General features: G+C 31.5%; 5 protein-coding genes across 5 annotated transcripts; 3 read left to right on the top strand and 2 right to left on the bottom strand.

Moving 5' to 3' along the window:
* Positions 1 to 2,877: 2,877 nt before the first annotated feature.
* Positions 2,878 to 6,392, top strand: LOC100778320 (vesicle-associated protein 4-1). The gene is made up of 7 exons (XM_003540390.5): positions 2,878 to 3,425; positions 3,543 to 3,613; positions 3,793 to 3,874; positions 4,198 to 4,316; positions 5,702 to 5,779; positions 5,862 to 5,981; positions 6,072 to 6,392. The coding sequence occupies exons 1-7, from the start codon at positions 3,239 to 3,241 to the stop codon at positions 6,129 to 6,131; spliced, it is 717 nt and encodes a 238-aa protein (XP_003540438.1). The 5' UTR covers positions 2,878 to 3,238; the 3' UTR covers positions 6,132 to 6,392.
* A 123-nt stretch (positions 6,393 to 6,515) lies between these two features.
* On the bottom strand, positions 6,516 to 10,376 carry LOC100800264 (uncharacterized). Its single transcript, XM_003539531.5, has 2 exons — positions 9,731 to 10,376; positions 6,516 to 7,527 (listed from the first exon to the last, which is right to left on the bottom strand). Exons 1-2 carry the CDS (start codon positions 10,193 to 10,195, stop codon positions 7,168 to 7,170), a joined length of 825 nt encoding a protein of 274 aa, XP_003539579.1. The 5' UTR covers positions 10,196 to 10,376; the 3' UTR covers positions 6,516 to 7,167.
* Positions 10,377 to 13,426: 3,050 nt separating this feature from the next.
* On the top strand, positions 13,427 to 14,234 carry LOC100778859 (dynein light chain 2, cytoplasmic). The gene is made up of 2 exons (XM_014765082.3): positions 13,427 to 13,719; positions 13,819 to 14,234. Exons 1-2 carry the CDS (start codon positions 13,582 to 13,584, stop codon positions 13,963 to 13,965), a joined length of 285 nt encoding a protein of 94 aa, XP_014620568.1. The 5' UTR covers positions 13,427 to 13,581; the 3' UTR covers positions 13,966 to 14,234.
* A 2,384-nt stretch (positions 14,235 to 16,618) lies between these two features.
* LOC121173220 (uncharacterized) lies at positions 16,619 to 17,656 on the top strand. The gene is made up of 2 exons (XM_041007632.1): positions 16,619 to 16,918; positions 16,985 to 17,656. Exons 1-2 carry the CDS (start codon positions 16,701 to 16,703, stop codon positions 17,442 to 17,444), a joined length of 678 nt encoding a protein of 225 aa, XP_040863566.1. The 5' UTR covers positions 16,619 to 16,700; the 3' UTR covers positions 17,445 to 17,656.
* Positions 17,657 to 17,916: 260 nt separating this feature from the next.
* Positions 17,917 to 27,652, bottom strand: LOC100800795 (cyclic nucleotide-gated ion channel 4). Its single transcript, XM_003539532.5, has 7 exons — positions 26,895 to 27,652; positions 23,863 to 24,078; positions 21,539 to 21,852; positions 20,838 to 20,946; positions 20,452 to 20,688; positions 19,087 to 19,173; positions 17,917 to 18,568 (listed from the first exon to the last, which is right to left on the bottom strand). Exons 1-7 carry the CDS (start codon positions 27,465 to 27,467, stop codon positions 18,053 to 18,055), a joined length of 2,052 nt encoding a protein of 683 aa, XP_003539580.1. The 5' UTR covers positions 27,468 to 27,652; the 3' UTR covers positions 17,917 to 18,052.
* Positions 27,653 to 27,782: the final 130 nt, after the last annotated feature.

Genomic DNA, 27,782 nt, shown 5'->3' on the forward strand with positions numbered 1-27,782 from the left:
TGAGAATACTAACATAAAAGAAGTTAGAAATTAAATTAGAATACTCCGTGTAAACCTGCATAGGTGCAATCCTGCAAGGTGATAATATTGGATTCAAAGAAGATTAATTAGGTTTTGCAATTAAATTTTCATATATAAAAACGTTGGCAAGGTTTTAATTAGCTTTTAAAACTAAAACTCATGAATGAATAAATAGCTAATTAAGCCTATGTTTAGAAGACCGTTCGACACCTTCTAAGCATACGTTGAGTCCTAAAACTATAAAAGTTGGTTTTTGTTTTTCCGGTAAACTTGCAGTAACACGAAACCTAGCATGAGGCTACTTCACCGCAGAAACATAGATGTTGTTTCTCCAACCTCCGTTTCAGATTCCTCCACCGATAATTCAAACACAGACAACGGAATTTCTTTTGTAAACGAACATTTAAGGTGTCCATATATATACTATCGGAACCAAACATTCAATCATTTTAAAATTAGTATCACGGTTATGGCTTTGTTTTTGAAAGGTAGGAAAACACACAAGCAAAAACACGATTAGCACTTTAATGCCATCAAACCAACAACAATTTCTCCTTTCAAACTTGCATTGGGACGCTGAAATTTAAAAACTCCAGTGGAGAAAATCTTATACAAGCAAACTCTTAAACAATTTTTTTTTATTTTATTGAGTTTTTATTTTACTATTTTGAACCTTTTAAATATATTTTTTTATGTCAATTCAATCTGCTCCTAATTATTTGAAATAAAGGATTTGTATAGAGGGAAAGTAAATGAAGGATTTAATTGTAACAATTGAAAAATTGAAGATTTAAATTTGTCTAAAATATTAACCATAGAAAGAGATAATAAATTTAATTAAACTTATAGTTCAAACAAACTATAAAAGATAGCTTTTTAAAGTGATTGCGATTTTTATTATATGAAGCATGGAGAAAATATGTCAAATGAAGCCAAGCTCTAAACTTGGACACACTCACAAAAAAAAAGGATCATGGCAAGGAGAGAGAAATGGAATGAGGAAAGTGACACGGATGATGTATGAAAAAATCAAATCCATTTTTAGTTTTTATGGAACAAATCTATAAAAAAAATGTTAGTAATATATCTTTTGTTAGATAAATTTATTTTAAGACTCACTGAATAATTTAAAGTTTGATACTTCTTATTTTATGAATTTTATTTTTATCTAACAAATCTTACATAAATTTCACTTAATCATGAACAACGTGTTAAGAAAATGTTGATAACAATGTCATACCTCCCACCAATAACTGAAATCAAACCTCGCCTCTTCTTATATAGTTGGGCCAACTTAATAGATTTGAAAAAGAAAGGTTTGATGGATCGGACCTTTTAATTAACTATGGAAATTGCTACTAATACACTCCCCTTTTAATTTTTTCATTCCAATTATACCCAAAAAAATTCACTCCTTTATCATCAGAGAAGCTTCTCTAGAATACACCTCCATCTTCAATCAAATCAAGAGCACATATTTTTGTTGGAGTACAAATATAAGGTGAAGTTCCACATCGAGTAAAAATGAAAAAAGTTGAGTATCATATAAGTGAGAAAAAAACTCACAAATCTGAGTCTTAAGATTTTGAGTTAAAATAATGATGTCTTGAAAAATGAAATTAGGAATAATTAAATATTTTCAAACATTTTGGTAATTCTATTAGCAAATTGTAGTAGTCAGAATAGGTTGTTCCCACTTTCGAATCCAATAATTAGAGGAATCAAACCTGCTTTTGATATTTTGTTAAGAAAAAGAAAAAAAAATTGAAATTAACAAGACGAATCCTAATGATAAAGTGGAGTAGTAATAATCACAGCCTCACATGTATATCCATTTAATGGAAATAAAGGGTGAAAGTCAATTCATTAAAATATCTTGGTTGAAGTAGTAGGAAAAGAAAAGGGGAAATCCTTCTTCCTTCTTTGTGATAAAGCAAAGGAATGTCATAATAATTCCCATAATCAATTTCCCAACGAACAACAAACCCACACCAACAAACCTAGCCCACATTTGTTAATGCCCCCTACATCAAGCCACACCTAACTTAATCTCCCATCATTAATGCCTTCACCCTTCAATCCTAACCCATGCCTCCTTACTTTTAATGATTTGACCATTGAGATGAGTTGCAGTAATATTTTATTAAAAAAACTAGTAGTTAAATTATACCCTTAAAAATATTTTTTTGATACTTCAAATATACCTTTTCATTTTAGTCATTTTAGTTTTTTTTTTTATAAAATAGTCTCTAATATTTTTTTATGCTAAACTTTGTCTCTATTTAGTCGTGATTAACTACCGTTGTGACAAAAAAGTCAAAAAATAAATAAATAAAACATAATATACTATAGAGATTAAATTAAAATGACACATATTTATATGGACTAAACTGAAAATTATATAAAATGACATTTTATTATATTACGTATTAAAGTAGTTAAAAAAATTAAGTAATGACAAAATAAATGTAAAATAAAATATTATAAAAATTATTTATAAAAAATTAAATAAAAATCATGAATATTACATAAGCTAAAAGCACTTAAACATATTTTTCATCAAGCATATTTAAGAGATCACAAATATTTTTTTTATATAATTTTATGAGTTGTTTATGAATGCTATAAGTACTAGTATATACCACTAGTAGGTTATTTGCTTAAATGATGCAATTTTCAATTTGGTTTGGAAAAAATGTGTGCAAGAATAATAATGTTGGAACTGGGAGGGAATCTATTGAATGCTTAAAATCTTACAATAGACTAGTTTGTTGAGAATATTAAGAAAAAGAGAGAGAACATTGCTTGCAAGCATAATCTCACATAAAATAACATTAAAATCAAATCATTACACCTGATGTAATTACTTAAACCTCAGAATGATAAGTATAGTACTAGTAGTTAATTAGTTATGAAATTTACATTTTATAATAATAATAAAAAAAAAGTGAAATGAGGAAGAGCGTGTGTGTGCATTAAATAAAACGCTACCTGAAGGACACGTTGCGAGTGTAGGAGCGTGGGCATAAAGTCGTTGACAGTCGAAAACAAACTCTCACTTCTTCCTTCCTTCCTTCCTTCTCTTCTGCGTTTTCTTCTTCAACATTCCAATCTAATCCAAAACGCTGCGTTTTATTTCGTATTCAATTTAATTCAATCCCTAAATTCCTCGCCGGAGAGAGCGAATCTTAATAACCCCACCACTTTCCGGCGAAACATGGCCGTCGCCGTCGCCGGCCGCCAGAAGCCGAGCTCCGACGCGAGCCTCTTCACGCTCTGCCCCTTCTGGAGCTCGCGCAACGCTACTCAAAGGTCCACCAAAACGGTGTCGTCCGTCGCCAGGTCGCTGCTCCGTCCGCGCCGGAAACTCCGCCTCGATCCTTCCAGTTACCTCTATTTTCCATGTAAAAGCCATTCCAATTCATATTTCTATGCTTCAATTTGTTCCTTATTCGTTTTTTTTTTCTTTTCAATTCGTCGATTTTTTGTTAATAGTGTTGAAATCTTCGTTTATTTTGAAGATGAACCGGGAAAGCAGGTGAGGAGCGCGGTTCGGTTGAAAAACACTAGCAAGTCTCACGTTGCTTTCAAGGTACGTGTTGTTGAAGTTTGTATTAAAATAAAAAATTGTTTATTATGCACCGTTTGGTTGAAATGTGTTAATTTCTAAGTTTGAATATAAATGTGTTTCTAAATTTAAGATGTATGTGCTCAAAGTCGTAATTGACTTTTTTTTATAATTATTTTTATTTTTTATTTTTATTGTTTTAGTTCCAAACGACGGCGCCAAAGAGTTGTTACATGCGGCCTCCGGGTGGTACTCTTGCTCCGGGAGAAAGTTTGATTGCAACGGGTAATTTTTTTTAATATGAGAATTGTGGGTTTTTTTTTGTCCCGAGAGAGAGAGAGAGGTTTTAAAATATCAGTCGCGGTCATGTTGCACTTTCTTCGCGTTTGTTGATATTGCGACCATTGCTGTCCCAAATCACGGTCATGGTCTGTTTTTTAAAACCTTGGTGTCTCCCAACTCACTTGGTCAACTGCTCGCGTGGCTGTCGCTAGCAAAGGGAATTTTGATATGAAAATTGTGTTTTGAAATTGTATTTGTCTTTTTTTTAGTTTTTTTTTGTGTGCATTAGTATGTTAATGTTTCTTTCTAAATTTGGTGTTTCTCAGTGTTTAAGTTTGTGGAGCAACCTGAAAACAATGAGAAGTTGTCGGATCAGAAGCACAAGGTGAAGTTCAAAATCATGAGTCTCAAAGTGAAGGAAGGAGTGGACTATGTACCTGAGCTGGTATGTCTGGTACCTTCTGATTTTACTAATGATGAGAGACCATTAGGGGGTTGGGGGAAGAGAGAGAGAGAGAGAGAAGGGTTGCCTCGTAAATTTTGTATTCTGTGATTATACTGTTGGGTGAATTAGAGAATGTGAAATTAACTAGTAGGTAAGGAAAAGATCTACTTTAATTTTCTGACATTTCTCAACCCCCCTTATAGTTGATTAACACGTTAGCATGAATCCATTAATGGGGTTGAATATCTGGAGGATAGCTGGGTAGGTGCTATGGACTTTCTAATTGAGAAGAGAATTAATTTCATACAGAGCAGAAAAATCTTAATAACTAGGTTTATAGTTAGTCTTTAGTACTTTTTTAGGTGCACAGTAATTTTCAGCTTAAAAGAATTCAAGCTATATAGTTCTCTCCCTTAAAGTCGTTTGTGTGGCATGGTTTGTGTCTCTTTGTGGTAGCAATAATTGACACAGAACGTGGTAATAGAAGGATGCTTCTTAGAATTGGGTCAATTGGCAGCCAGTATCTTTGGGAAATATGGAGAAATCATGGTGCACAGCCATTTCAAGACTCTGGTTGATGTATTATGCTTTAAATTGGTAGACAAAACTTGGTATCACAGGGAAGAGTTTAGGTCTACAGATTTGCAAGTTGGGTAGACTAAATGTATTTTGTATTGTCAACTGCTTGGTACTCCTTGGACTAAATCTGATCTTGTATTGGGTCAATTGAACAATTCATCCTCAGTTTTATCATGAATGATCATTTTAATTACCTTTTTGGGGTGAAAGGAATCTAAAAGTGAAAAGTAGAGGCAGAGAATAAGCGGAGAGAGCAAAGGAGGAGAAATGGTGAGACTGTACATAAATTCCAGAGTGAAAACACACAGGCAGTTTTTTTTTTTTTTTTTGTCTGTAATTATTATATTTTATGCTTCATGCTTATCAGCCCCCTACAAGGGCTGATAATATTGTTGGCTATTCATGTCTGTTCTTGTATCATGGATTTTCCTTTTAATTTGTCTGATTATGTAGTACAACTACTATGTGCTTTTAATTTGTTTAGTTAAGTGATTTGGCCAGCTAGTGGTTTTCAACTCCTGGTATTCTATAATATTACTCCATATGTAGGACACCAGTTTGTTTGGGTTAGCTATTGGCCCTACAACATTAACATATGCCAAAAACTGAACTTCAACTTCAACTTCTGGATATGATTTATTTATTAACAGATATTGGTAGATAGGCTATTTTCATGTTAGCATCAGCTTTTGTTGTATTGATGATAGCTTGTTTCATTTATTCATGCTTTTGGCGATATTTTCAAGGTTAACTGTTAATGATAAAAATAAATAATTAAATTTGGTCTTGGGCCTTCTGTGATGCAGTTTGATGAACAAAAGGATCTAGTGACAATGGAACGAATATTGAGGGTTGTCTTTATAGATCCAGAACGGCAAAGTTCTGTAAGTCAAACTTCTTTGCAAATTGTCCTGGTTCAGGTCTACGGGGTTAGTGTGTGATAATGACAGAGTCCGGTGATTTTAGGTTTTGGAAAAACTGAAAAGACAATTGGCTGAAGCTGATGCCGCAGTTGAAGCTCGGAAGAAGCCTCCCGTGGAGGCAGGTCCTCGGGTTGCTGCCGAAGGGCTTGTAATTGATGAATGGGTAAGCAAAATGTTGAGCATGAATTTTTCCATTTCAATGTTTTTATATTTTTGGTTATTTACATCTTAAATTGTTCCCTAATGTTTACAGAAAGAGAGAAGGGAGAAGTACTTGGCCCGGCAACAAGTTCAAGCAGTAGATTCAGTGTAAAACGCAATTTGTTCTTCCAGCTAATTCTTTTCTTCAGGGAAACACAATCAAGATATCATTGCTATGCCACTGTTGCCATCAACCTTGGGTGCGCTTCAAAATAACTGTTAGGGGAATTGGTTGGTACCCAATTGGTAGTTTGAGAACGCAATCTAATGGAAAGATTCGTTGTATAATTTGTCAGAATTCTTGTTCTTTGGAGGAACAGTCCGATTTGTGCATAGTAGAGTTTGCTTGTTTGAAAATAAATGCAATTCCTCACTGCTGCTGCTTGTGAAATAATCTTGAAATAACAGGTTATTCATGATAAATCATATTTTTTTGTGCATCTTTGTCATTATCAAACGTAGATCATCATCGAATTTTTAGTAAACATTGATCATCATTGAACAATAGTCTGCTTGGTCAAGGTTTACATCATTATATACACTGTAGTTGAACAACCGTAGTTTAAGACATAAGTAATCCATTACCTGTTAGAAATTAAATTAATTTCTCTAAACCTATGCGACTTTTATTGGGAGTATGTTTAGCATCCTGCAATGGGTATGCATTAATGAAAATAATGACAGTGTAGTCTATCAACTAGATAAATGTGACGTTGATTGCCAGTAGCCATACAAGAGGGAAAAAGTTGTCATTGCAACATGTAAACACATGCAGGCAATGACATCTTACAGTGTGTTTGGAACTGCCCATTTTGAATCCGTGTTTTTTTTGCCACGTTGATGCAAAAGCTGTGTTCTAGGGTATAGAAAATGGGGGTATGTGTTTCAACGTGATTCACACACCCACTTAGTTGCCAATAAGGACAATCAGAAACAAGAAAGTGCAATGTGTGTCCTAAAGGAAGAAACAAACTATATGCTGACTTTCAGACACAATAAAATAGGCCACAATCTCAATTTTTCTCTCCAATGTCATCCTAAAACGGAGCGCGTACTATACATAATATATAAGGCTATAAGCCTAACAATGGAGCTGGGACAAGATAGTAAGCAGAAAAATACAAAACTAATTACTGAGTATCATATTATCACAAATCATCTGGCAGCTGAAAATTCTGTGAACCAAAAATTTGATGAGAGCTGTTTTGAACAAAGACTGCCATGCCACACCTGCTGCTGTTGAATGTATCCCATAAGGAAAAAGTAGCAGTTCCTGACATTGTCTTCTTAGCAGGGTAGTCTTTGACAGTGCAGAGCTTTTCAAGTTTTCTGACAACATAGTCATTGGATAGAACACGACCTTTGTTTTCCCCTCTAGGGCAATCAGTAACCAAACCAGTTTCGTATAATGCTACCATGACATCTACACCAAGATTGTCCACCTTAGTCCTCAATGCCCCAACTAAGGTGACTTCCAAAGAAGTTGGTGTAGGCTTATTGAAAGTTGCCTGCTTAGCAAAAAAATTGTTCAACTGTTAAAAACTTAGTAAATTTATATTGCATTGTTGATTCTCTTAGAACCAAATTTTGCTCAGCAAATGCATGGATTAAGATTTTTTTTTTTTTTAAGAATTGAATATATGTACTGGGAGATTTATAACAACTCATGCATCCTGCACAATCAACTAAGTTAGACCTTCCATGGTATGGATTATGGAAATTAATTACCTTGTTGGAAGTGATTTTATTATGTGAGAAAAAGTGGTAATTTCTTTTATTGAATTTCAAAACCTTCCAAACTAATTAGTAATGTGACTGGTTTCAATAGAATGGATGACTTTGATTCAGCTTTTTGATGGTGAAAAGCACATAACAACTTCCTTAACCGATAAAATCACTTTTTGGGATTAATTTATTAGATGAGGCAGTGGTCTTCCACTTGTTGTGTGAGGTGTTGAAATCGCGATTGAAAATCATATATGTCAACATCTGTTTTGAATTTACCACTACTTTCTGGTTTACCTAGGCTAAAGTCGTATACATGATGTAATCAATCTTTTGGCACCTAATTCACGACATTAACCAGAACAACGAGAATAAACAAGAAAAGTGGATAAAAAGCCAAGTAAAGCGCCGCAAAAGTAGCTGGTAATGGATTTGTCTATTATCTTTTTCTTCCCCCTATTTTTGTGTAAAAGTTGAGTCATAATTTCTTGCCAAAAACTCACGATTCATGACTCTTACAAAGGCACTCTCCTTTCCACAACACTTTCTCTTGCTAGATGAAACCTATGTGGGTCTCATTTCATATTTTCTTGGGTGATATTCCCAAGCTAGTGGAATTTATATAAATTTTAACCTGTATGGTAAAAAAAGTGTGCTAGAAATTTTGTCCCCACAAGTCTACAAATATTTATATTTTTTTTCTGTGCATAATGCTATCATATTCTTTTTCGAAGAAACAAAAGAGGTAAAAGATGAAAATCCAGAAGGATCCCAATCATACTTTCCAAACAGACTTTCGGGTAGCATAGTAGTTTTTGCTTTCTTCTTTAACAAAGGAATCATAAAAACAAATAGTTGATAATGGAAGAAGGCATTCAGGCCTAATAAGACATATTGTCCTACTCCTCACAGAGTCCCTAAAATCATTTTTTTCTCTTTACCTTGTAACAAAAGCAATACCATGATAAGAAACTTCTTTTTTTTTTTTGTAGGGGAGAGGGTAAAGCATTGATAAGAATTAAGAAACTTGTGTTAAAGAGTATTTTTGGATTAGATATTCGTAGGAATTAAACTTAAAAGCAACAGATTTTGAAAGAATTGATATTAAAAAATTGACTTGAATCAGTTATATTTTTTAAGTGAGTTTTAACAAAATCATTTAAATTATAAAGTAAAATTATTTTTAAACCCTAAGTATGTTTTGAAAATATTGGTGAGCTGCCCAAAAAATATATATTGGTGAGCTTCATATCCTGATCAAAATCAGTTCCATAGTTCTATTCACTTAAAAAAAATTTAAAAAAAATCACTGTTTCGAAAACCAATTGTTTCACTGCAAAGTTGTCTTAACAAAAATTTAGCTAAACATATTCAATTACTGACCGAAAACTGGCTATTAAGTAAAGTTGTTTGCCAAGCTTTCTGTCAAATAAAAAATGTTGTGGCAAACTAGTCAACTCCGAATCAACAATTGAACTCATTGAAATAATTGTTTCCAACTTTCCAACCATTTTATGCAAAAGGAGATTCGGAGCGTTTGTTCAAGAGCTCACTGGAAACCATTTTCACAGAATTAATATTAAATTGTCAAATATAATTAGGGGGTGTATATAAATTAGAATTTAATTTTCATTCACAGTAACTAATTAAATACATATTTAGCCTTCACCAATTTTCAATCAAACAAAACAAGGAAATTCATTGAACAATAAAAACCCCTTAGAAAAACTAGGGGGAAAAAAAAGTCGAAACTTAGATACAGTTCTTTAGATGTGTTTATACAATTCTCTAATTAGATTACAATTGAATTTTTAATTTAGATAATTTTTTTAAAGCAAATCGTTATTGTGAAACGTGGATTATGAAGGCAAAACTCTAATCTAACGAAAGAACCGTACAAATAATTTTTAATAAATTGTATCAAATTTTTTCAAAAGTAAAAAGCATAATAAAAAGAGCAAGAATAGTAATAGTAGTAGTAGTAACCTGGAAGGTGGGAGCAGGGAACCTAGGCGCAGAGGTAATGGCAGAGATGAGGGCATTATCGTCATTTCCTTCGAGATGGGCCTGACCTTGGACCACAACCTGTGGAGTGAAAAGCGTGTCAAGCCCAAGGGCCTCAACATAGGCCTTCTGCCTAACGGTCCACTGGCTGGACCCAAATGGGTCCTTCCAGCCCACGTAGTCCCAATAGTCTACATGGAATGCTAATAGCACCACCGGCACCTCCAGCTGGAAGTCCCCCCTCCCCAGCCGTGACAGTACCAGGTCCGCCGCCGGCGACGTTGCGCACCCCTGCGACGTGAACATCTCCACCAGCACCGGCCCCTCTCCTGCTGCTTCCCTCGCCCCCGCCGCCGACTCCTCCGATGATGCGCCGCATCCCTCGTCGTGGTGGCTGCACCCGCCGGCGTGCTTGTTGCGGAAGCATGACAAGAGACGCGGCGCCATCGGTCAGAGGAGTAGTGGCGGGGGAGCAAAGGAAGGAGAGAAGAATGAGATGAGAGAGAATGGTGATAGAGTTGAAAATGAATGAAGGAAACAATAGAGGGTGGAGAATGAAAGGTGGCGAGAGGGATTTGGGGTTTTTGATTTAAATGTGGTTTGCGGAATGTTTGTTTGGGAAGACAGGGTGGTTTGATATTGTGGGAAACTTGATTTGGGTGGCACTTTTAATTTGTAAGCAGTGCTATATATACACACACACACGATATGAGGTGCCTTTATATAACAAGTTTGATTTTTTCAACTAATAAAATTAACATTCTGATAAATTCGATAATATATATAAACACACACCACACACGATATGATGTTTGTTGGTGTTTCGGGTCTTGATTAGGAGAAATTGCATGGGATAAATGTGAAATCAAATTACCTGTTTCTTCTAATACAAAAACGAATTCTTGGTCTTTCTTTAGGCTTTCTACGTGGGATAATAATGCATGGCAATAGCATGTCAAACATTCAATACCGTTATTTCGCGGGAAATAATAAGAAGCAAGATTATTAAGCATTCGCCCTCATTTATTGCATGGGATGGGAGACCTACAATTTTCATTTCAAATTAAAGTGTGAAAATTATAAACTCTAATATTTATTAGTATATCACATAAACACTAAAATGTAGTTATTGGTGTTGAAATACTTTGTTATAGTACATCATCTTAAACATGTTTTTTATTTTTAAAATTGTGATTAATTTTTTTAAAATTATTTCTTATTAAAATTCATATTTTTAATATTAAAAACGATAAAATTATACATTTTTAGTTTCTGGTAACGGACTAAAACATATTACTTAGTTGAGTAAATTACACCGAGGTTTAGTGAAATTATACAAAATTCTCATATTTTTCTAACCTTACTCTAATTTCTTTAATTGTATGAAAAACTATCATGCATTATACATTAAACTAATTCTCTTTAATTATTTGAAAGTATTACACCATGTCTTATTATAAGAAAAGATTTTGTAAATGTTAAAAAAATAGAATTTATGCACAATTTCACAAATTCTCGGCTGAGGACTTCGTTACATTTAAAGTTTTTTTATATTTCTTTAAGATTGTATTTTGTGAAGATGAAATCCAATTTTTTTTCCTCCTCAAACATAGCAAGTATTGTGGTCTAAACTATACCTATTGAATATTTTGAAGATTATTTGTGTCCAAATATTACATGCATCTCATTTATTTGAGCTAAATGAGATGGACTATAATTCATAGCAATGTTTTTTTTTTTTTTTTGTAAATTTTTATTGTAGGAGCCAAATCAAGGAATTTTTCTTTTTAAAAAAACCTCGAAAATGTATAATAAGTTACATCCTTACTACTTACCTGGTAATTTATGGGATCCATAGTTTTAAGGGCTTAAAATGTATTTTACTTCTTAGATATCACATTTCATATTTTAATTGATATTTGAATTTTACTTCTTTTTATTCTTCACATTCAAATATTAAATAAAATAAATTATAGGTTCAAATGACTAAAATTTGTGAAAATATCTCGAAATCTTGTTAGAAAGTTAAATGTCTTAATTAAAGTGGTTAAAAAAATAATCTTTGAATAGAATTAGAGCCCAAACATGCAATACCAAATAAACATTAAACCTAACGTTTTCTTTAATCCAAAATATATATAAAAATAAATAAATATCTGACATTTAAACCCCAAAAATGAATATCTAATTTATAACAAAAATGCGAACATTTGTGAATATTCCTGTGACTCTGTGGATGAATATGCCGACTAAGTTGATATTCAAACATTTGCAATGTTCAGTGTGCTATCGCTAGCCAGGAAATACTTTGTGGTGATTGTAAGTTGGAACCTTGTAGCTTTGTCCGTTTGTATATTTATCTATGAAGAACTTGGGCTAAACTCGTACCAAAATTCATTATTTTAAGTAGTATCACAAATATACATCATGTCATGATTATCCAGGCTGGCACCAAATATCCAATCACTAAAAATATAGACTTTAACTTAATTAAATTAAATAGAAAATAAAAATAATTTTAACCTTTCTCATAAATAAATTAAAACTAATTTATATATTTAAGATTTTAAAAATTCTTTAACCTTTCCATATATAGATTGAGATAAATAAATTAATTTTAACTTATAAAAAAAGTTAATTTATTTTAAATAATATCTCCGTAGTTCTTTTATTTCTTTTATACATATTTACTGAGATGATATCTATAACTTCATACCAAAATTAACAAAGTTTCTCATAAATAAACATTATGGCTTCGCAGTATGGCAATATATATAACATGGTAAGCTAAAATTAATTTTTGATAATTATTTCATTAAACATTGCTAAAAAAATTCCAAGCAAGTAAAACATAATTTTAAGTTAATAGTTCGCCCGAGCACAAACAATAACTTCAAAATAAAAATAAAATCATTTTTTATAATTAAATGTGTAAATTATTATACATTTTCTTTTCAATCACTAATTCAAAAGTTCTATTTTCATGTATTTTCAGTATATACAGATTTGTATACTAGTAATCAATTAAATCAATCTATGATTTTAAGATAATTACTAAAAATCAATAAATTTATTATAAATAACAATATGTGATTAATAATAGTATGAAAAATCTGTATATATATTATAATAACATTTAAATTAAATTCTCAATTCAATTGCCATCTGGATTTTATGTAAGAAAAAGGGAGTTGAAGTAGGAGCTTAGATTTTTATATTCACTTTCTGTCTATATATTTTTCCTCCACTGTGGGGAACACGTTGGATTAATAACCTATCTCCAAAGCTTCTAAATTAGAATAGATTTTCTGCCACGTATACTAGCCAAAGTGTCCCAAATCTAACTAACCATAATCTGAAGTAGACAAATCGCTAGAGCACCTAGCTTTAGCTTGCGACAAGACTCAAATGGCAAATCCACAAATTACAGAACACGTGTACAACATTATCTAGGATCAGCTATTGTGTAACTTATTTCTTATCCTTAATTATCTCTAGCAAATATTTTTCATCATAGTAGCGCCAAATATAATCCATGGACCATGGTAATTATATATCATACATATGGTAAAATAAAAAAGGGCTATTTAATTTTATGAAATTTGGTAGCCACAAAGAAAGGAATCCACACGTGGATGATCCTCTAGCACAAGCCGTATTGAAATCTTTTTAAACCACCACCACCACCTTACCTTTAATCCACATTTCACAACTTACTACTAGAAGCAGCTCACTTAAAATTGTGCTTCCTATTCAGCACATTATTCTCCTTATTTCATTTGCAGTATATTATTAATCTGTTTGTGGTAAATTAGATTTATCTTTATTTCACCATGCTAGAAGGCAAGGCAGTGATTGGGGAGACAGACATGCTTCAAACCATGCAGCAGGATGCACTGAATTTGGCATCAAAAGCATTGGATTTCTTTGATGTCACAGAGGCCACTGACATAGCCCGCTTCATCAAGAAGGCAAGTAAATACTTACAAAGCCCTAGTGTTGTGAGTTCTTTGTTTGCTTACTCTTCTTTGCATACATACATTAATTTTTGTGTGATGTTATTGTGGCAGGAATTTGATAGGACGCATGGACCTGGTTGGCAATGCATTGTAGGCACTGATTTTGGTTCGTTTGTAACTCATTGTTGTGGCTGCTTTATCTATTTCTGTATTGGCAGCTTGGCTATCTTGCTCTTTAGGGGTTCTCCTCCTCCATAGGTACAGGAAAATCACTTCTTAGCTTTAGAGGCAGCTAAAGTATATATTAATCTTCATTTTCTTTTATTCATATTTATGTATTACTTTTTAAATGTAAAATTGAAGATCTTAGATATTAGTTAATTGCCAATAATTTATAGAAATATTGAGAAAATTTCAGATGTATTATTTTTGGTGTTATAAGCTTGTCTCCTTGGTCTTATTGAGGATTCAAAAGACATGAGTGGAGAGTGAGCCAAAAGTTAATAGCTATGGATAAAACTATTGCCCCAAGTCTAACTTAACCGACCTCCAAATTAAACTCAAGGGAAAGAATAATCAATACATAAAGAGTAATTTGATCATATTGATGGGAGATACTTAACACATGATTTTTAGTCCCATTAGTTTCATGGTATTAGTTATGAGTTGATCATGAACAAACATTTCCATGTTAAGCGCATATAGGTCCAAATAAATTTGCGTAGCGGGCTTTAATAGCAGGACTTGAAAAAGTATGTTATGCTTTGAATATATATGACTTTCATTTTGGAAATTTTCTATGATTATGTGATGCAGTTTCTAAATAAAGGTAAATAGAGAAATACTAAAATAAGTAGATATAATATTCGTGTTTTACTCCAAGAGTATGTGCGAATAAACTGTCGCAAAATTATTGCATTTAAATTTTAAATATATAATTATGTTAAATATTTATCAAAAAAATTTGTTGTACATAATAATCTCATATATTTCTAATAGAATTATAAAAAAAAAGTTACTAATTAAATAGATAATTGAAATCAATAAATTTCTTTACTATTTAAATGTGTGAGACTAATGGAGGGATCCAATTTAACATAGGATGAATTTGTTGGATTATAATCGCTCAATTTAAATTATGAGACTAAAATTGCACAAAAATATAAAAGTATGGGAGAAAAAAATTGTATTTAGGATTAAATTTTATTAATCTAATCATTATATTAAAAGTTCTTATTAATTGGATTAACTAAGTCTACAAATTTTATAAATTTCTTAAAGTATTTGTTACGTTATCAAATATTTAACGTATAATATAAAGGTACGACTCATCTAAAATTTAATGTGCAAGATTATTGAGTTAATATCAAAATATTCCGAATTTATAAAATTGAACGTATACAAAGAATTATTGAAGTGAGTAATTTTACTTAGTGTTAACTTGATTTCTCTTTTATTAGTACAACAGTTTCCTATTTAGAAAAAAAATAGATTCATGTGTGAATATTATATTATATAGTTTTCTTTTCATTTTTTTATTGTTTTAAATTGAAGGAACATTCCATTGTGAGTTTGATTTAAATTTTGATATATTATTAATATAAAAATTTACACTATTAATTAATCATAAATTACTATACATAATTTAAAAAATTATTACAAAAGTCAAGAATTTTATTATATATATATATCTATATATATATATATATATATATATATATATATATCGATGGATAATGTAAAACATATTTACATTTTAAATACACATGCCAATTAAATTATTTGACTTTCCTCTTCTCATTTTTCCTTTCATTTTAAAAGCCTTGCGTCATGATCATGGTTAAAAGTGAAGTTTTTCTGATGAACAGTAATGAAAACTTTTGTTTTTTTTAATTATTTTTAAGAAATATTTTGAATTAATACTTAATTTAAATTTTCTTTTTTAAAGAAAAAAGACTAAAAATTTCAGCCAAACAATACCCTTAAGACTTAAGTATTTACATGATAAGCTTAAATAAGTATCATAAAAAACTCTTTTTTTGGTTGTAAAAATTTTAGTAAAAAGAATGGAGCTCCAACCTAAATTAGGAAAAACTTTCTACAACTTGTCAATGCCATACCAAACAAGCTCATTCATAAAAGCTTTTTTCTAGACTTTTTTTTTTATGTATTTCTAGACGTTCATTATATAATTCTCAATCCTCATTAATTCATATTAAAATTTTATTTGTCTGAAGGTGTTAATTTAATAGTTCTCATTTTTGCCAATAGTTCTCACTATTAAAAATGACTGCAAACCTTGTGACGTTTCCACTTGGACGTACGTATCCAATTCAATTGCTCAATGCTGTTTCATGCACGTTTTATACGTACTTGCAAGTATTATTCGAGTAAAAAGTCACGGTGTCACACAAGGGCATAATTTGCAGGTACCAAACAGTTCCCACCCTTAACACAATGTGGTTCTATTTCTAAGCACGTTTTATACTTCCAAGTATAGTCCGGGTAATGACACGGCCATTTCAAACGACGTTCAAAATACCATCAAGCCGTATGAATTAATTGAAATATAATTATTTCAATTTAATTAAAGATATCAAATTTGAGTTGTAAGTATGTAGATTGAATTAATTTACATAAAATTATTTTAACTTAATTAAAGATTTCATATTTAAATTCTATCACTTATAATATTTTTAACTGTATTAAATATTTTTTTTTAAAAAAAATTATCACTTATAATAATTCCATCTGATTCCAATTGAATTGTCTCCCCCCTTAGGTCTAAATAAAAAACGTCGTTCAAAACAAAATTTGTGCTACTATATTTCTGTTTCTCAAACTTTTCTTTCTTTACATTCATATTATTTGTTTTTATTTTTTATTTTTAACAGAAAGTGGACCTCACAAATCAGAATATGTCATCTTAATTAAATACGTTTAAAACGTCCCATTAATGGTGCGGTATCTGAAGTTTTCGCACGCAATTTCAAATGTTCAAAAGCTTTTCTATGTTAGTACTCTGTTTCATAACTTATATAAATAAATATCAAAACTTCCTCACATCATCAAAACTTTCAAGGCAAACGAAAATCCCCGTTATCACAATACACCTGCAAAGTCTAGCTAATCTTCTTGTTTGGAGGAGTAGAGAAAGGATGGCTCACACTAATGCTATGAATTCTATTCCACCAAATCGAATTCCAATGAGGTAATTTATTGAGCACTATTTCACATTCTTCTGTTCTGTTCTAACATTTTGCTTTTGATGATTCAGGGAGGAAGAGGTTAACCGGTTCAAGGAGTTACAAGAGATCTTTGACAAATTCTTCAAGTTGTTGTTTGGTGTCATTGCCTTCAAGATCTCACCAATGGGAGAAGCTTTATTCATAGCCCACCCCAATGTGATGATGCTTTTGGTTTTGATGATTGTGCTCTACTTCTCACTGTGGCTGCTGGGAACAATGCTTCCAAAGAATAGTGTGATCTTCCAAATAATCTTAGTTTTCATCATGATGCTGATTGCAAGTGTTTTCTCAGTTTTGGTTTTGACCATTATATGTTCACTTTCACTCTTTTTTTATACAGCTAGCATCATGTCATGGGTTGGCATTTTTGCTTTGACTGCTTATTATTGTTATCAAGTGCTTTATGCATTGGTTGTTAGTGCAATTTCAGATACAATCAACCAACTGATTGATGGTTACTGGACCCAGAGTACAAGGCTACCGGTTTAGGCCAAGCATTATCCTCATCTTCTGGTTTTGAAGGTTACCTGCATACCCAGAACTCTCTTTCTTGAATTTCTCAATAAGATAAGTTGTTGGAGACATTTTTGTCAATGTTGGTGGTGTATTTTAAAGGCTGTACATAGCAATATGTAACTTGCTTGTGTGTAAAAAACATGGTCAATAAGAGTTTTTTGTTTGTTTTAGAAATATGGTTGCTTTAAAATGGTGTCATCTTGATACGAGTGAATAAAATTTTCATGGGTTTAGCAGCTAAAGAGAGAGGAATTCTACTATATCTTCTTTTTTTTTAACTTAATTCTTATTTCTTTTAATCTATCATTGTTCATATGTTTAGTTCTAACTTCTAGCTTGAATTTCAATTTTAAAAAAAAGTATTATTAATAACGATATATCGCAATACTAATTATTTAGCATAAATCTAGGGAATTAAACATGAGTTGTCAGTTAAAGAATAATCAAGTGTGAAATTACTTGTATTATATCATAATAGATGTACATAGTAAAATAATGAAAAGCATAAACATGATTAATATTCAAGTTATTTATAAAAATCCAAAGCCATATAGATACATTGGTTATGATTGGAGAGGAATTCAGAAGTCAAAGTCATCTTGATTAGGCTTGGGGGAGGTTAACATAGCCGTATATAAACGAAGCCTATCCTCTTCCATGGAAGTAGACCTAGAGAGAGGCCTGCGGGGCCTTATAAAGGACAAAGAAGTCAAAGTCAAACGATGCTGGTACCTCCTCCAAGCCAACTGAATGGCCACCGCAGCCCAAGTTCTCCAAGCTGGCGAGTAATACCTGGCACTCCTCTTCACCTTCTCATTCACGAATGTGTACCTGAAATGTTGCGTCACGTACTTCACGTCCTGTGCCTCAAGCCCAAACGCCTCTGTCGTTTCCAGTGTCACCAACGTGCATGAAGACGGTGGAAGACGCTCTATGAATGGCCTTCTCAGACACCATGAGAGCAGCTCGTCTCCACTGAAGTTCCCCGGCCCTAACATGCAGAAACTCTTCACTCCGTCTCGGAGTACTTGGCTACTTTGAAGGTGACCCCTTACTACAAATAGCATTCTTTGAACTGGGTCTCCTTCTTTCGTTATCTGCATTTATATATAATTTTACTTTCTTGTTTCATGTTAACAATTTCCCAGAAACATTTATAATTTTATATATATAAGATTTATTAGAAATATATATATAAAATCATATATCAAACTTTTTAAATAAATAATGACACTCATAATTTTTTATCATTTCAAATAAATTTATCTCACTAATAAAAAAAGTGTGTTAAAAAATATGTACGTATTTAAAATAATGTGTTAAAAAGTGTATTAAGACTTAATATTTCTGTCAATAATTTGCAATTCAAACTGTTTAATAAATTCTTAATTTATTTTAGTTAAAATTTATTAAAAGGTATAAAATGATAAGTGGAATAAATAGAAAATGAGACTCATAATTTTGTATGATTTAAAATAAATTTATGTCACTAATAAAAAAAATGTGTTAAAAAGTATATCAAGCCTTAACATTTCTCTTAATAAAATTGCAATTCAAAAGGATACCTTAACATTTCTCTTAATAACATTGCAATTCAAAAGGATATAGAGCTTACTGTTTCTCCCTTAGTGAATACAAGGGACTTCACACGGTCACAAATATTCTCTAGCACCAAATCATCCATATGCTGAAAGAGTGGCACCTGAACAAATATTAACGCGTTAGCACTCAAGCCCTCTTTACTTTGGGCTCTATATAATTCAGGCCCATTAAAGTTACAGAGTACAATTTCACTCCTTAAAAACAGAATAGTATGAGGTTAGTTAGGCATATATAATTACCGACGTAACACAAAGACAAAAAGAAAAAAGTAAAAAAAAAAGGTTTTCGAATCTAACCAAGAAAGCGGGCCACCAAAAAGAAAAACAACTTCATCAATTACAAGGAACAAAGAAAAGCAATCAATTAAAGTTAAAAAAAAAAAAAAAAACATAGGATAAGTGGGGACTGGGGGGAAATCACACTCAGCTGACCCCTTCTCTAATGTGGACGGATTTCATAGATTAGACATTTAAGATTTCAATGTTTTTAAGTTAAAAATTCTATAATTGGGGTCGTGTTAGGTGGTGGTCAAATATGTTTTAAGCTTTGAATTTGATATAAGAAAATGTGTATTTAGTTACATATATTCTTAATGTTGCTAGGCATGTGTAAAAACTGCAATGAACTATTTCTTTACAATAGTTCGCTTTGAATTGAATCGTTTTATAAAGTGATTCAATTTTGTTCGGTTTAGTATTTTGAAAAAACCAATCCATGTACAAGTTGTGCAAAAATGGAACCAAACCATAAAGAAATAAACCATTTGAGAAAAAGCTAAATCAAATCAGTTTTGTAAAAATAGTAGTTCAGTACAAACCAATTTTTTTTTTTCATGAAAGTGATTTGATTTGGTTTAATTTTTTAATTGGTATAAAAATGTTTTCATTGCCAACCAATTAGAAATTATTGTAAGCATAAGTTTTAAATAATTAATGCACAGTCAACAAATTTATTATTCATATCAATTTATAATTAGATTACAATAGTGCATGTGTTATCGAATTATCTAGCTTATCCCAAATAAGAATGAGATTAAATACCATCTTCATAAATTATTGGTATAGTTAATACTTGCAACCAACCATCTTGAAGTGCATATAATAGAATTATACCAATAAACTATTATGAGATTGTTTAACCTATTTTTATTTAGAGTAAATTAGATAATCCATTATTTTCTCAAATCAAAATAAAAAAGAAAAGGATGTGAAAAATATAAAATGTGTTAGATGATTAAGGAAAAGGAAAAGAGTTGAAGAAAAAAAATCACAAATTCAATCTGCTTGTTAACAAAAATTAACATTCTAATAAAAAAATTATCATGTCATTAATAAAAAAATGTGATAATCAAAATATTGATCACCTTTTATAGCCTTACCTGTCTCACCAAATCCAAACAAAGATGGTACTTGATGTCCCTTCTTAGTCCCTCAGGGAGATTTTTAATCATCTGGCATTCATCAACCCCGCGCGTGGCAGCCCAACGCATCCGCTCATAGTTCCTCACGCGCTGCCGGAACCCTTGTGGCAATCGCCTTTTGCTCATCCACCATTCAATGTTCCTCATCCTCAATAGCATCGCTTGCTTCTTTGATGTTGTGGAATGCAAAAACACCTACATACCCAAAATATAAAATATTAAACTTTCACGTCACCAAAATTAAATAAACATGGTGCGGCCACAATAAGTAATAAACTAATTAACAGTTTGAATTATTTCTTATTATGGATCCCATGCTTTTTTTTTCATATTTATGCATGCACCTTGATGTTGCCAATCAGCATAGTCACCAGAAGGAGGCCACTAGTCAACACAATAATGTTAAAAATCACTTCTAGTCGCTCTGGTGTGCTCTCTAGGTTCCCAAAAGTGCTGGTCACATCAACAGTTAACAAATTAGTGAGAGTAGATATTGGAGTAAATATGAAGCAACAACTATACATAACGTGATACAAATAATAATAATACTCTGATTTGATATTTCTTGACGATGAAAAGCACGCACCATGTGTACAGTGTCATAGAATTTTATTTTGTTGAGAATATATTATAAGCATAATGTTATTAATAATTTTAACTCCAAGATGAATATACATAAAGAAAAACCTTTATATATATATATATAATCAAGAAATAAGAACGCAAAAAAAAGTGGAAAAAGGGTCCTTGAGTCAATGTTATTATTGAAAATGTCCATTACAATTTACAATCAATCAAGTTTTGAAAAATTTTGGGCAAAGAATACACACCATATATGGATGTAGGCCTAATTATTTTTCAATCAAGCTTTTAGCTGTCACTATAATGACTATACGACAGATCATGATCCAAGAGAAAAAGCAAGATAAAGGTGTGTGTGTGTGTGTGTAATAAAACAAAGCTTCGTCAAAAACAGTACAAACATAAAGCATATGCGAAATCATGCATGAGTGCGGACTACAAAAGAAAAAATAGGGTTAGGTACCTTAGAGTCATTAGGCCCCAGAAGATAGGGAAAAGTATCTTTTCCAATCGGCTATCATTTGTGACGAGTTGTACAGACCATTCATATACACCATAGTCGTAGTTATCAGCACTGTCCAAGCAAGTAGACCTAGCTTCCCTGTTCTGTGCCCATAACAACCTTGTTTTGTCTCTTACAATGTTAATGCCTCCATAGTATATAGGCTCTTTGCAACACAGTGTTCTCAATCCACAACCAGTTGTTTTTGCACATTGCTCTTCTAGGCACTTTGCTGCTCTTTGTAACCCTAGCAAGTACCAACATGCCCCTGCAGCCTATACACAAAAAGTGGAGATAGTTAAGATGAAGTTTCCCCTCGCCAAGAAAAAAGAAGGTATACCATTTATATATGCAATAATTTAATAGTGTTTAAATATACTTTTCTATAAGTATGGACAAAGGCAATGGAAAGTAAAAAGAATAAAACGCAGTTTAAATTAAAATCAATTTATTCACTTTAAGAAAATCTATATAAAAGTCTTAAGTTGATTTTAGGATATGTTTGAATTTTCGATAGGAGAGTCCAAAAGTGTATTTAAAAGTAAGATCAGTTTGGAGTTATATTTGATTACTCTCTACAAATATATTTAAAAGTGAAATTTTACCTTGAAACTAGGTTTTGGACAAGCAAGATTTGGAATACTTTTGCAAAAACATTCTGCAAATTTAAATTTTACCCAAACTTAAATTTATATACTTTAATCCAAACATGAACTTGTAGAAGAAATTTAATTTCTTATTTCCTCTACTACAATCTATGAAGAAGTTTATAAAAACATGGTCTCTGTCACTATGTTTACGGGGAACAAATAGTGTGACTGATGAACTGTTTCAGCTACCCCAAAGGTAATTTTAATAGGACGTTGGTTCTGTCAAGTTGTCTATATTTTATCTTCAAAATAAGGGCTATCTACTGTGTTGGCCTATGGGGATCATAATCCAAAGCCTGATTACGGTTTCAAAATCTTTAAGCTGAATTTAGGTACATTATACTAATAAACTTGTGGACTATTTTTGGCAAAGTTAATCAATATGGATGGATATATACTAATAAAAAATTTTGCCCTAATAATCTGTAATTGCTGGTCTGGTCCCGTGGATACATTGAATTTTCCCTAACAAATAATAATTGACTAATTATCAGCCAGCACGTTGATCAAGAAACACGGTTATACTATTGTTAACCCTTTTCAAGTCCCGTATATATCCATCCATATTGATTAACTTTGAATCCATTCCCTCCTTTAAGTCAACTTTTCTTGTCTGGCAAAGGTTTGTAATGATTTATAACTTGAAGCACCTCGATAGCCCCCCTTCTTTTGGGTGAATATTCGTGTTCATTTGTAGATAATATAATTTAACGAATAGTAAACTCCCTCTATTGGAAGCCATTGTTCAACAAAATTGTGTTATTAATTAAGAAAATATTGTTTATAAAATTATAATATTACGGGAGAGTTAATTTATAGCCAGATTCATTAAATTGGGATCATTATTGTCCCTGTAGACTATAGCCATCTATGAAGCATGGGGACACAAAATAAAAGGCAATGGCACACTGCACACGCACACAGAAAAATTTAATTAAATTTTATAGTTTTTAATAAATTTTAATTAATAATAGAGAGTGTGTTTCAAAGAAAAATTACTAACACCCCTCTTAAACTAAAACATGAACAACAGTTAAAGATATAAATTGATAAACAATAGTAGTATTTTATGTTCTTTTATATTCACCTTTTTTATGATGAATTTCATAAAAAAAATAATTTTTTTTAATATAAATACTTTATCTCTTTATTTAAAAAAATCTTAAAACAAGAAGACTAAATTTCATCTTTCAGAAAACGTATCTCTGCATATTCTCAAACCAAATTGCTATATATTTTTTATAATAAGAAAATATATGATAATGAGCCTCATAAAATAAAATAAAATAAAAGACATTATTCTTTTTAATAACTTGTTATATATATATATTAAGTTTATTTTTCTAAAACTTTACAAATATATTTTTTGTTATAGAGTAGTACTGTATGTCTATATATATAAGTGTTGACTCAAGTGCCTAAGTTAACAAAAATAATATTTTAATTAAATAATTAATGAGTTTGTGCTAGATGCATATGTAAAATAGAATTCAATTTTAATTATCAGTGTCCGAAGCTAGCTACAACACTTCAAAAGGTAAGGAAAAGTGACATTGCTTCATATAGGTAGCTATATGTATACTATATAGAGATAAACATGGCATGAAAAGAAACTAAGATGTATATATGACTTACATGGGAAGCAACAAAATATGCGATCAGGTTGAGTGCGATACCCCACCAAACGGTGCCAGAAATGTAGCCAGAAAGGTCTTGCATGCGACGCAAGAGGCAAACAGAGTGATAAATTTTGGGAAGGTATTGAAAGAGGAACATAATTAAGAACACTGTCACCACCAACGTAATTGATCCTTTCTTCAACAAGAACGGAATTGTCACCCATAGCACAATCTGCAAATCACAAAAACAAAAATGAAAATATTTTCATGTTATTTTTTAGTTTTTTTTTTCAAGGAACCCTATAATTAAGGGCATTTATATAAAGACGTTTTTAAATGTTTTTCCGCAATTATAATTTATATGCCAATTTTTACATATATTAGTAATGTGTACAAATTGCTTAACAGCAAGTAGTCAACAAAGATGTTCCCATTAACTACGTAATACACTGTTAACAAGTAAAGTGTACGTGTTTAACTAGTGTAAAATTGCCATACAAAAATTTGTGTACATCATATATCAGCGTTGTTACCATCTAAAAAAGTATGAAGTTAAATCTTCAAAACTAAATAAAAGTTAGATAAACAAATACAGATGGAACTTGCTCTGTATATATGCAGCAATCTTGAGGACCACGTGTTCTCTAAATGAAAAGGCATGCAACTCGGTACAAATGTATTAGGTGATCATCACTCTATATGCTATAATATAAATATAAATAAATAAAAAATTGGCTAAAAAATAAAAATGAAATGTAATAGCAGGAATAATTAAGTACAGTTTAGTATATCTGTATATGAATTTGAGGCACGCCTGATTATTGGCAAAGTTAGTCAAAAATGGTGTGTTTATGTCATCCATTTCCGTCATGCTGACATAAGTAGCGGGGGCTACCTTCTAAGGATAATGACAAGTCTAATATGGGCTTAATATATAATGCAAACACAAAATTGTAACCAGCTTACGGCCTGATATGGGAAAAAACACTACTAGTATTTTAGCATATGTTGTTCTGAGTAGTTAATTAGTGATTAAATTAATTAATGAACATTTAGATGGAGTTCAATAATTAATTGAAATCGTGATGATTAGATTAGGACGTACACTCATCACCAGAATAAAATAACATTTATTAGTGAAAGGTTATGTCTATAAATAGAATGGAACTTTTCTAAAAGAGAAACAAAAGTAAAATAGGAAAAGAGTCATTCCAATTTACAAAATAAGCAGGAAGCTCAAGAAAATTAAACCATCAATTTAACAACTCAGTGTTTAGTTTCACGTTGAATAATTAATTATAATTAATTTTATGATAAATTTTTACATTTAATTTTATGTTGAAAAAGAATTTTAAATTAATTATAACTCTAAAATTAATTGAGTTGAAATAACTTTAAATAGTTATTACATTGAATCTAAAATTTTGTTCATAACTTAATTTTATCATTAAAATATTAAAACATAAATCATATCACATCAAAATTAATTTTTTTTAATTTACCTCTTTTAATTATTTTAAATTAATTACTGTTTTCAAGGAACCCTTATAGTTATTAACCAAAAAAGAGGTACCTTATAGTAGTATGTCTTTAGAAAGTAGAACTTTAACTCCCTCGGCGTACAGCGACTGAATTAGACCAACAAGTTATATACCCTTAATCGTATAATTTCCTAATTAATCACACACTACCTCTCAATACCATTCTTCGGTAATATACCAAAACTAGGCATATTTCGAATCGAACCAAATAGAATTTAAAATCCAAAATCGATTAAAAAACCTGAAAATTGCAGAAAAAATTAATGGTCAGTGATTTGGCTTTTAATTTTTTAAATTGTGTGGTTTGATTGGGTTTGCGATCTGACACACAAAAATCAAATTAAATTGATGTTTTACTTTAAGTTCAATTGTAAAAATTTTATTATTCATTTGTATCATTGATTATCGAACTAACTATTATTTAAGTTTTCTTCGGCTAATAACAAACTTGTTTACATTTTTTTTAATACTTGATTTAATTTAGTTCAAATATTTTATTTGGACTAATTTTAAGTAAAAATTACACCAAATTTTACCATAAACATTCCTAACCCAAATCACTTAAAAAATCACGGGTTCAAAATTTTCTCTTTATCCTAATTTTAACAAATTAATATTTATTGAAAAAATAAATAAAAGAAAACCACCTTTGAGTCTTTGAAAGTGCTTAAACTAACACAGTCACGTATAGGCATGACACGAAAAAACATTCAATGATGAGGTGTAACGCCGGTAACCATCGCAGTCGCCACTCTCCATGCATAAAACAACAAGTGGTTGCATGCAATTTGTCGTATCCCCCTACCCTTCTCAAACCTCGAACTTCGCTCCCCCTCTCAAAATAACCTTTTTCCCAAAAAAAAAAATTAACTGTCGTAGTAAAGTTGTACTGTATTTACACAGTTTAAAATCTTGTTTAAACTCATAAAAAACTTATGATCCATTTTAATATATTCCACTAAAAATTCATTGAATACATTTATATTTTACATGATTTATTCAACAAGTTATTAATTAAACTATCAATTTCATTATCATGTATTTAATGTAAAAAAAATATGCTTTCAATTAATTTAAAACCATTCTAAATTAAACAAGACTACTCTTAAAATAATTATTATAATATATAACAATTTATTACAAGAAAAAAATTTAAATACAGTTTCATAAGTGTTTGAAGCTTTATTTTCCTATCAAAATTAAATTTTCATCTTAGTTGTTAATGTTTGATTTAAATTATTATATTATTGATGTGAAATATTATTAATTCATTTATGATTGATTTCTAAAAAAAATAATCAGATTGAATGAAATCTTTCTATTATATTTTTTCATTCAAATTTAAAACTTTTTATGATATTTAAATTTAATTTCCCTCGGACCAGCTACCTATCCGTGTAATGTAATTTAACCTTTAAGGCAAAATTTTATTACGAAAATTATCTTAATTAAAATGTGATTAATGATTATTAATATAAGAAAATGAGAAAAAGAATAAGGGTTTAACCTGGGGAATAGGGAGGATGACAAAGAGGTCAAAGAAGAAGCCCCGTTTGGCCTTGAGGTAGCGAAGAGCATAGCCGCCTCCGCCTCCGCCGCCGCCACCTGAGGCGTTAGTGTCCCTTCCGATAAAAGAAGAAGAACGTTTCGCCATCTTGAACTCCAACCACATGTTCCACACGTGCAACGCGTCCGTCATGCAGCGGAGCGCAGTGACGGTGATGACGAGCCACCCATCCACGAAGAGGCACATACACGTGTCGCTTATCGACAGCGCGTAGAAGAACAGCGGGTCCACGAACAACCCGGTGGCGCACACGAGGAGGAACACCCTGTTCCATTCCTGAACCCACTTGCCTCGCGGGTCCAGCACCACCCGAAATTCCCTGCGGCGATTGAAATTCTCGCCGCCGAGAATGTCGGATTTTTTGGGTTCCTCCTCTTCAGCAGGGCTGACATTGCTGTCGTCGACGAAGTCGAGGTCGGTGTCGTCGTCATCCTCGTCTTGGTCGTCGTCAGTGGAGAAGTAGTGCATGCGTGAGAAACGTGATTCCTGGACAGGGTGGTCAGAGGTGGCCATAGAGGAGAGAGAGAATTAATAGTGATGTGGAATGTGTGAGAAGAAGCATTTACCATAAGAGACATAAATAATTGGAGGAGGAAGTAGGAAGGTGCGTAAGAGAGAGAAGTTGGGGAGCGTCCATGCTAATAGACAAATTTTCCTCCTATTCCATCGTATAATAAACGTATCATACACTATTATCATGAATCACGTAATGTTATTTTAACCCTCATAATAATCATTTCACTTAAATATTTTTTTTTAAACCAGAAAAACTCAAATACTACTAATAACTGGATTAGTTCAAATTATATCTAAAAGAATTTTCTGTTT

Source organism: Glycine max, chromosome 12, assembly GCF_000004515.6.
Source record: "Glycine max cultivar Williams 82 chromosome 12, Glycine_max_v4.0, whole genome shotgun sequence".
In the NCBI taxonomy this organism is placed as follows: Eukaryota; Viridiplantae; Streptophyta; class Magnoliopsida; order Fabales; family Fabaceae; genus Glycine; species Glycine max.

Bases quoted from the DNA above. Each gene is read 5' to 3' on its own strand.
- LOC100778320 (XM_003540390.5), top strand. From the start codon at position 3,239: ATGGCCGTCGCCGTCGCCGGCCGCCAGAAGCCGAGCTCCGACGCGAGC. The intron at 3,426-3,542 runs GTAAAAGCCATT...TTTATTTTGAAG, and splicing joins CAGTTACCTCTATTTTCCAT to ATGAACCGGGAAAGCAGGTG. The intron at 3,614-3,792 runs GTACGTGTTGTT...TTATTGTTTTAG, and splicing joins AGTCTCACGTTGCTTTCAAG to TTCCAAACGACGGCGCCAAA.
- LOC100800264 (XM_003539531.5), bottom strand. From the start codon at position 10,195: ATGGCGCCGCGTCTCTTGTCATGCTTCCGCAACAAGCACGCCGGCGGG. The intron at 7,528-9,730 runs GTTACTACTACT...TTTGCTAAGCAG, and splicing joins TCCCTGCTCCCACCTTCCAG to GCAACTTTCAATAAGCCTAC.
- LOC121173220 (XM_041007632.1), top strand. From the start codon at position 16,701: ATGTTCAAAAGCTTTTCTATGTTAGTACTCTGTTTCATAACTTATATA. The intron at 16,919-16,984 runs GTAATTTATTGA...TTGATGATTCAG, and splicing joins CCAAATCGAATTCCAATGAG to GGAGGAAGAGGTTAACCGGT.
- LOC100800795 (XM_003539532.5), bottom strand. From the start codon at position 27,467: ATGGCCACCTCTGACCACCCTGTCCAGGAATCACGTTTCTCACGCATG. The intron at 24,079-26,894 runs GTTAAACCCTTA...TGTGATTTGCAG, and splicing joins TCATCCTCCCTATTCCCCAG to ATTGTGCTATGGGTGACAAT. The intron at 21,853-23,862 runs GTAAGTCATATA...TTTTGTGTATAG, and splicing joins CATATTTTGTTGCTTCCCAT to GCTGCAGGGGCATGTTGGTA.
- LOC100778859 (XM_014765082.3), top strand. From the start codon at position 13,582: ATGCTAGAAGGCAAGGCAGTGATTGGGGAGACAGACATGCTTCAAACC. The intron at 13,720-13,818 runs GCAAGTAAATAC...TTATTGTGGCAG, and splicing joins TAGCCCGCTTCATCAAGAAG to GAATTTGATAGGACGCATGG.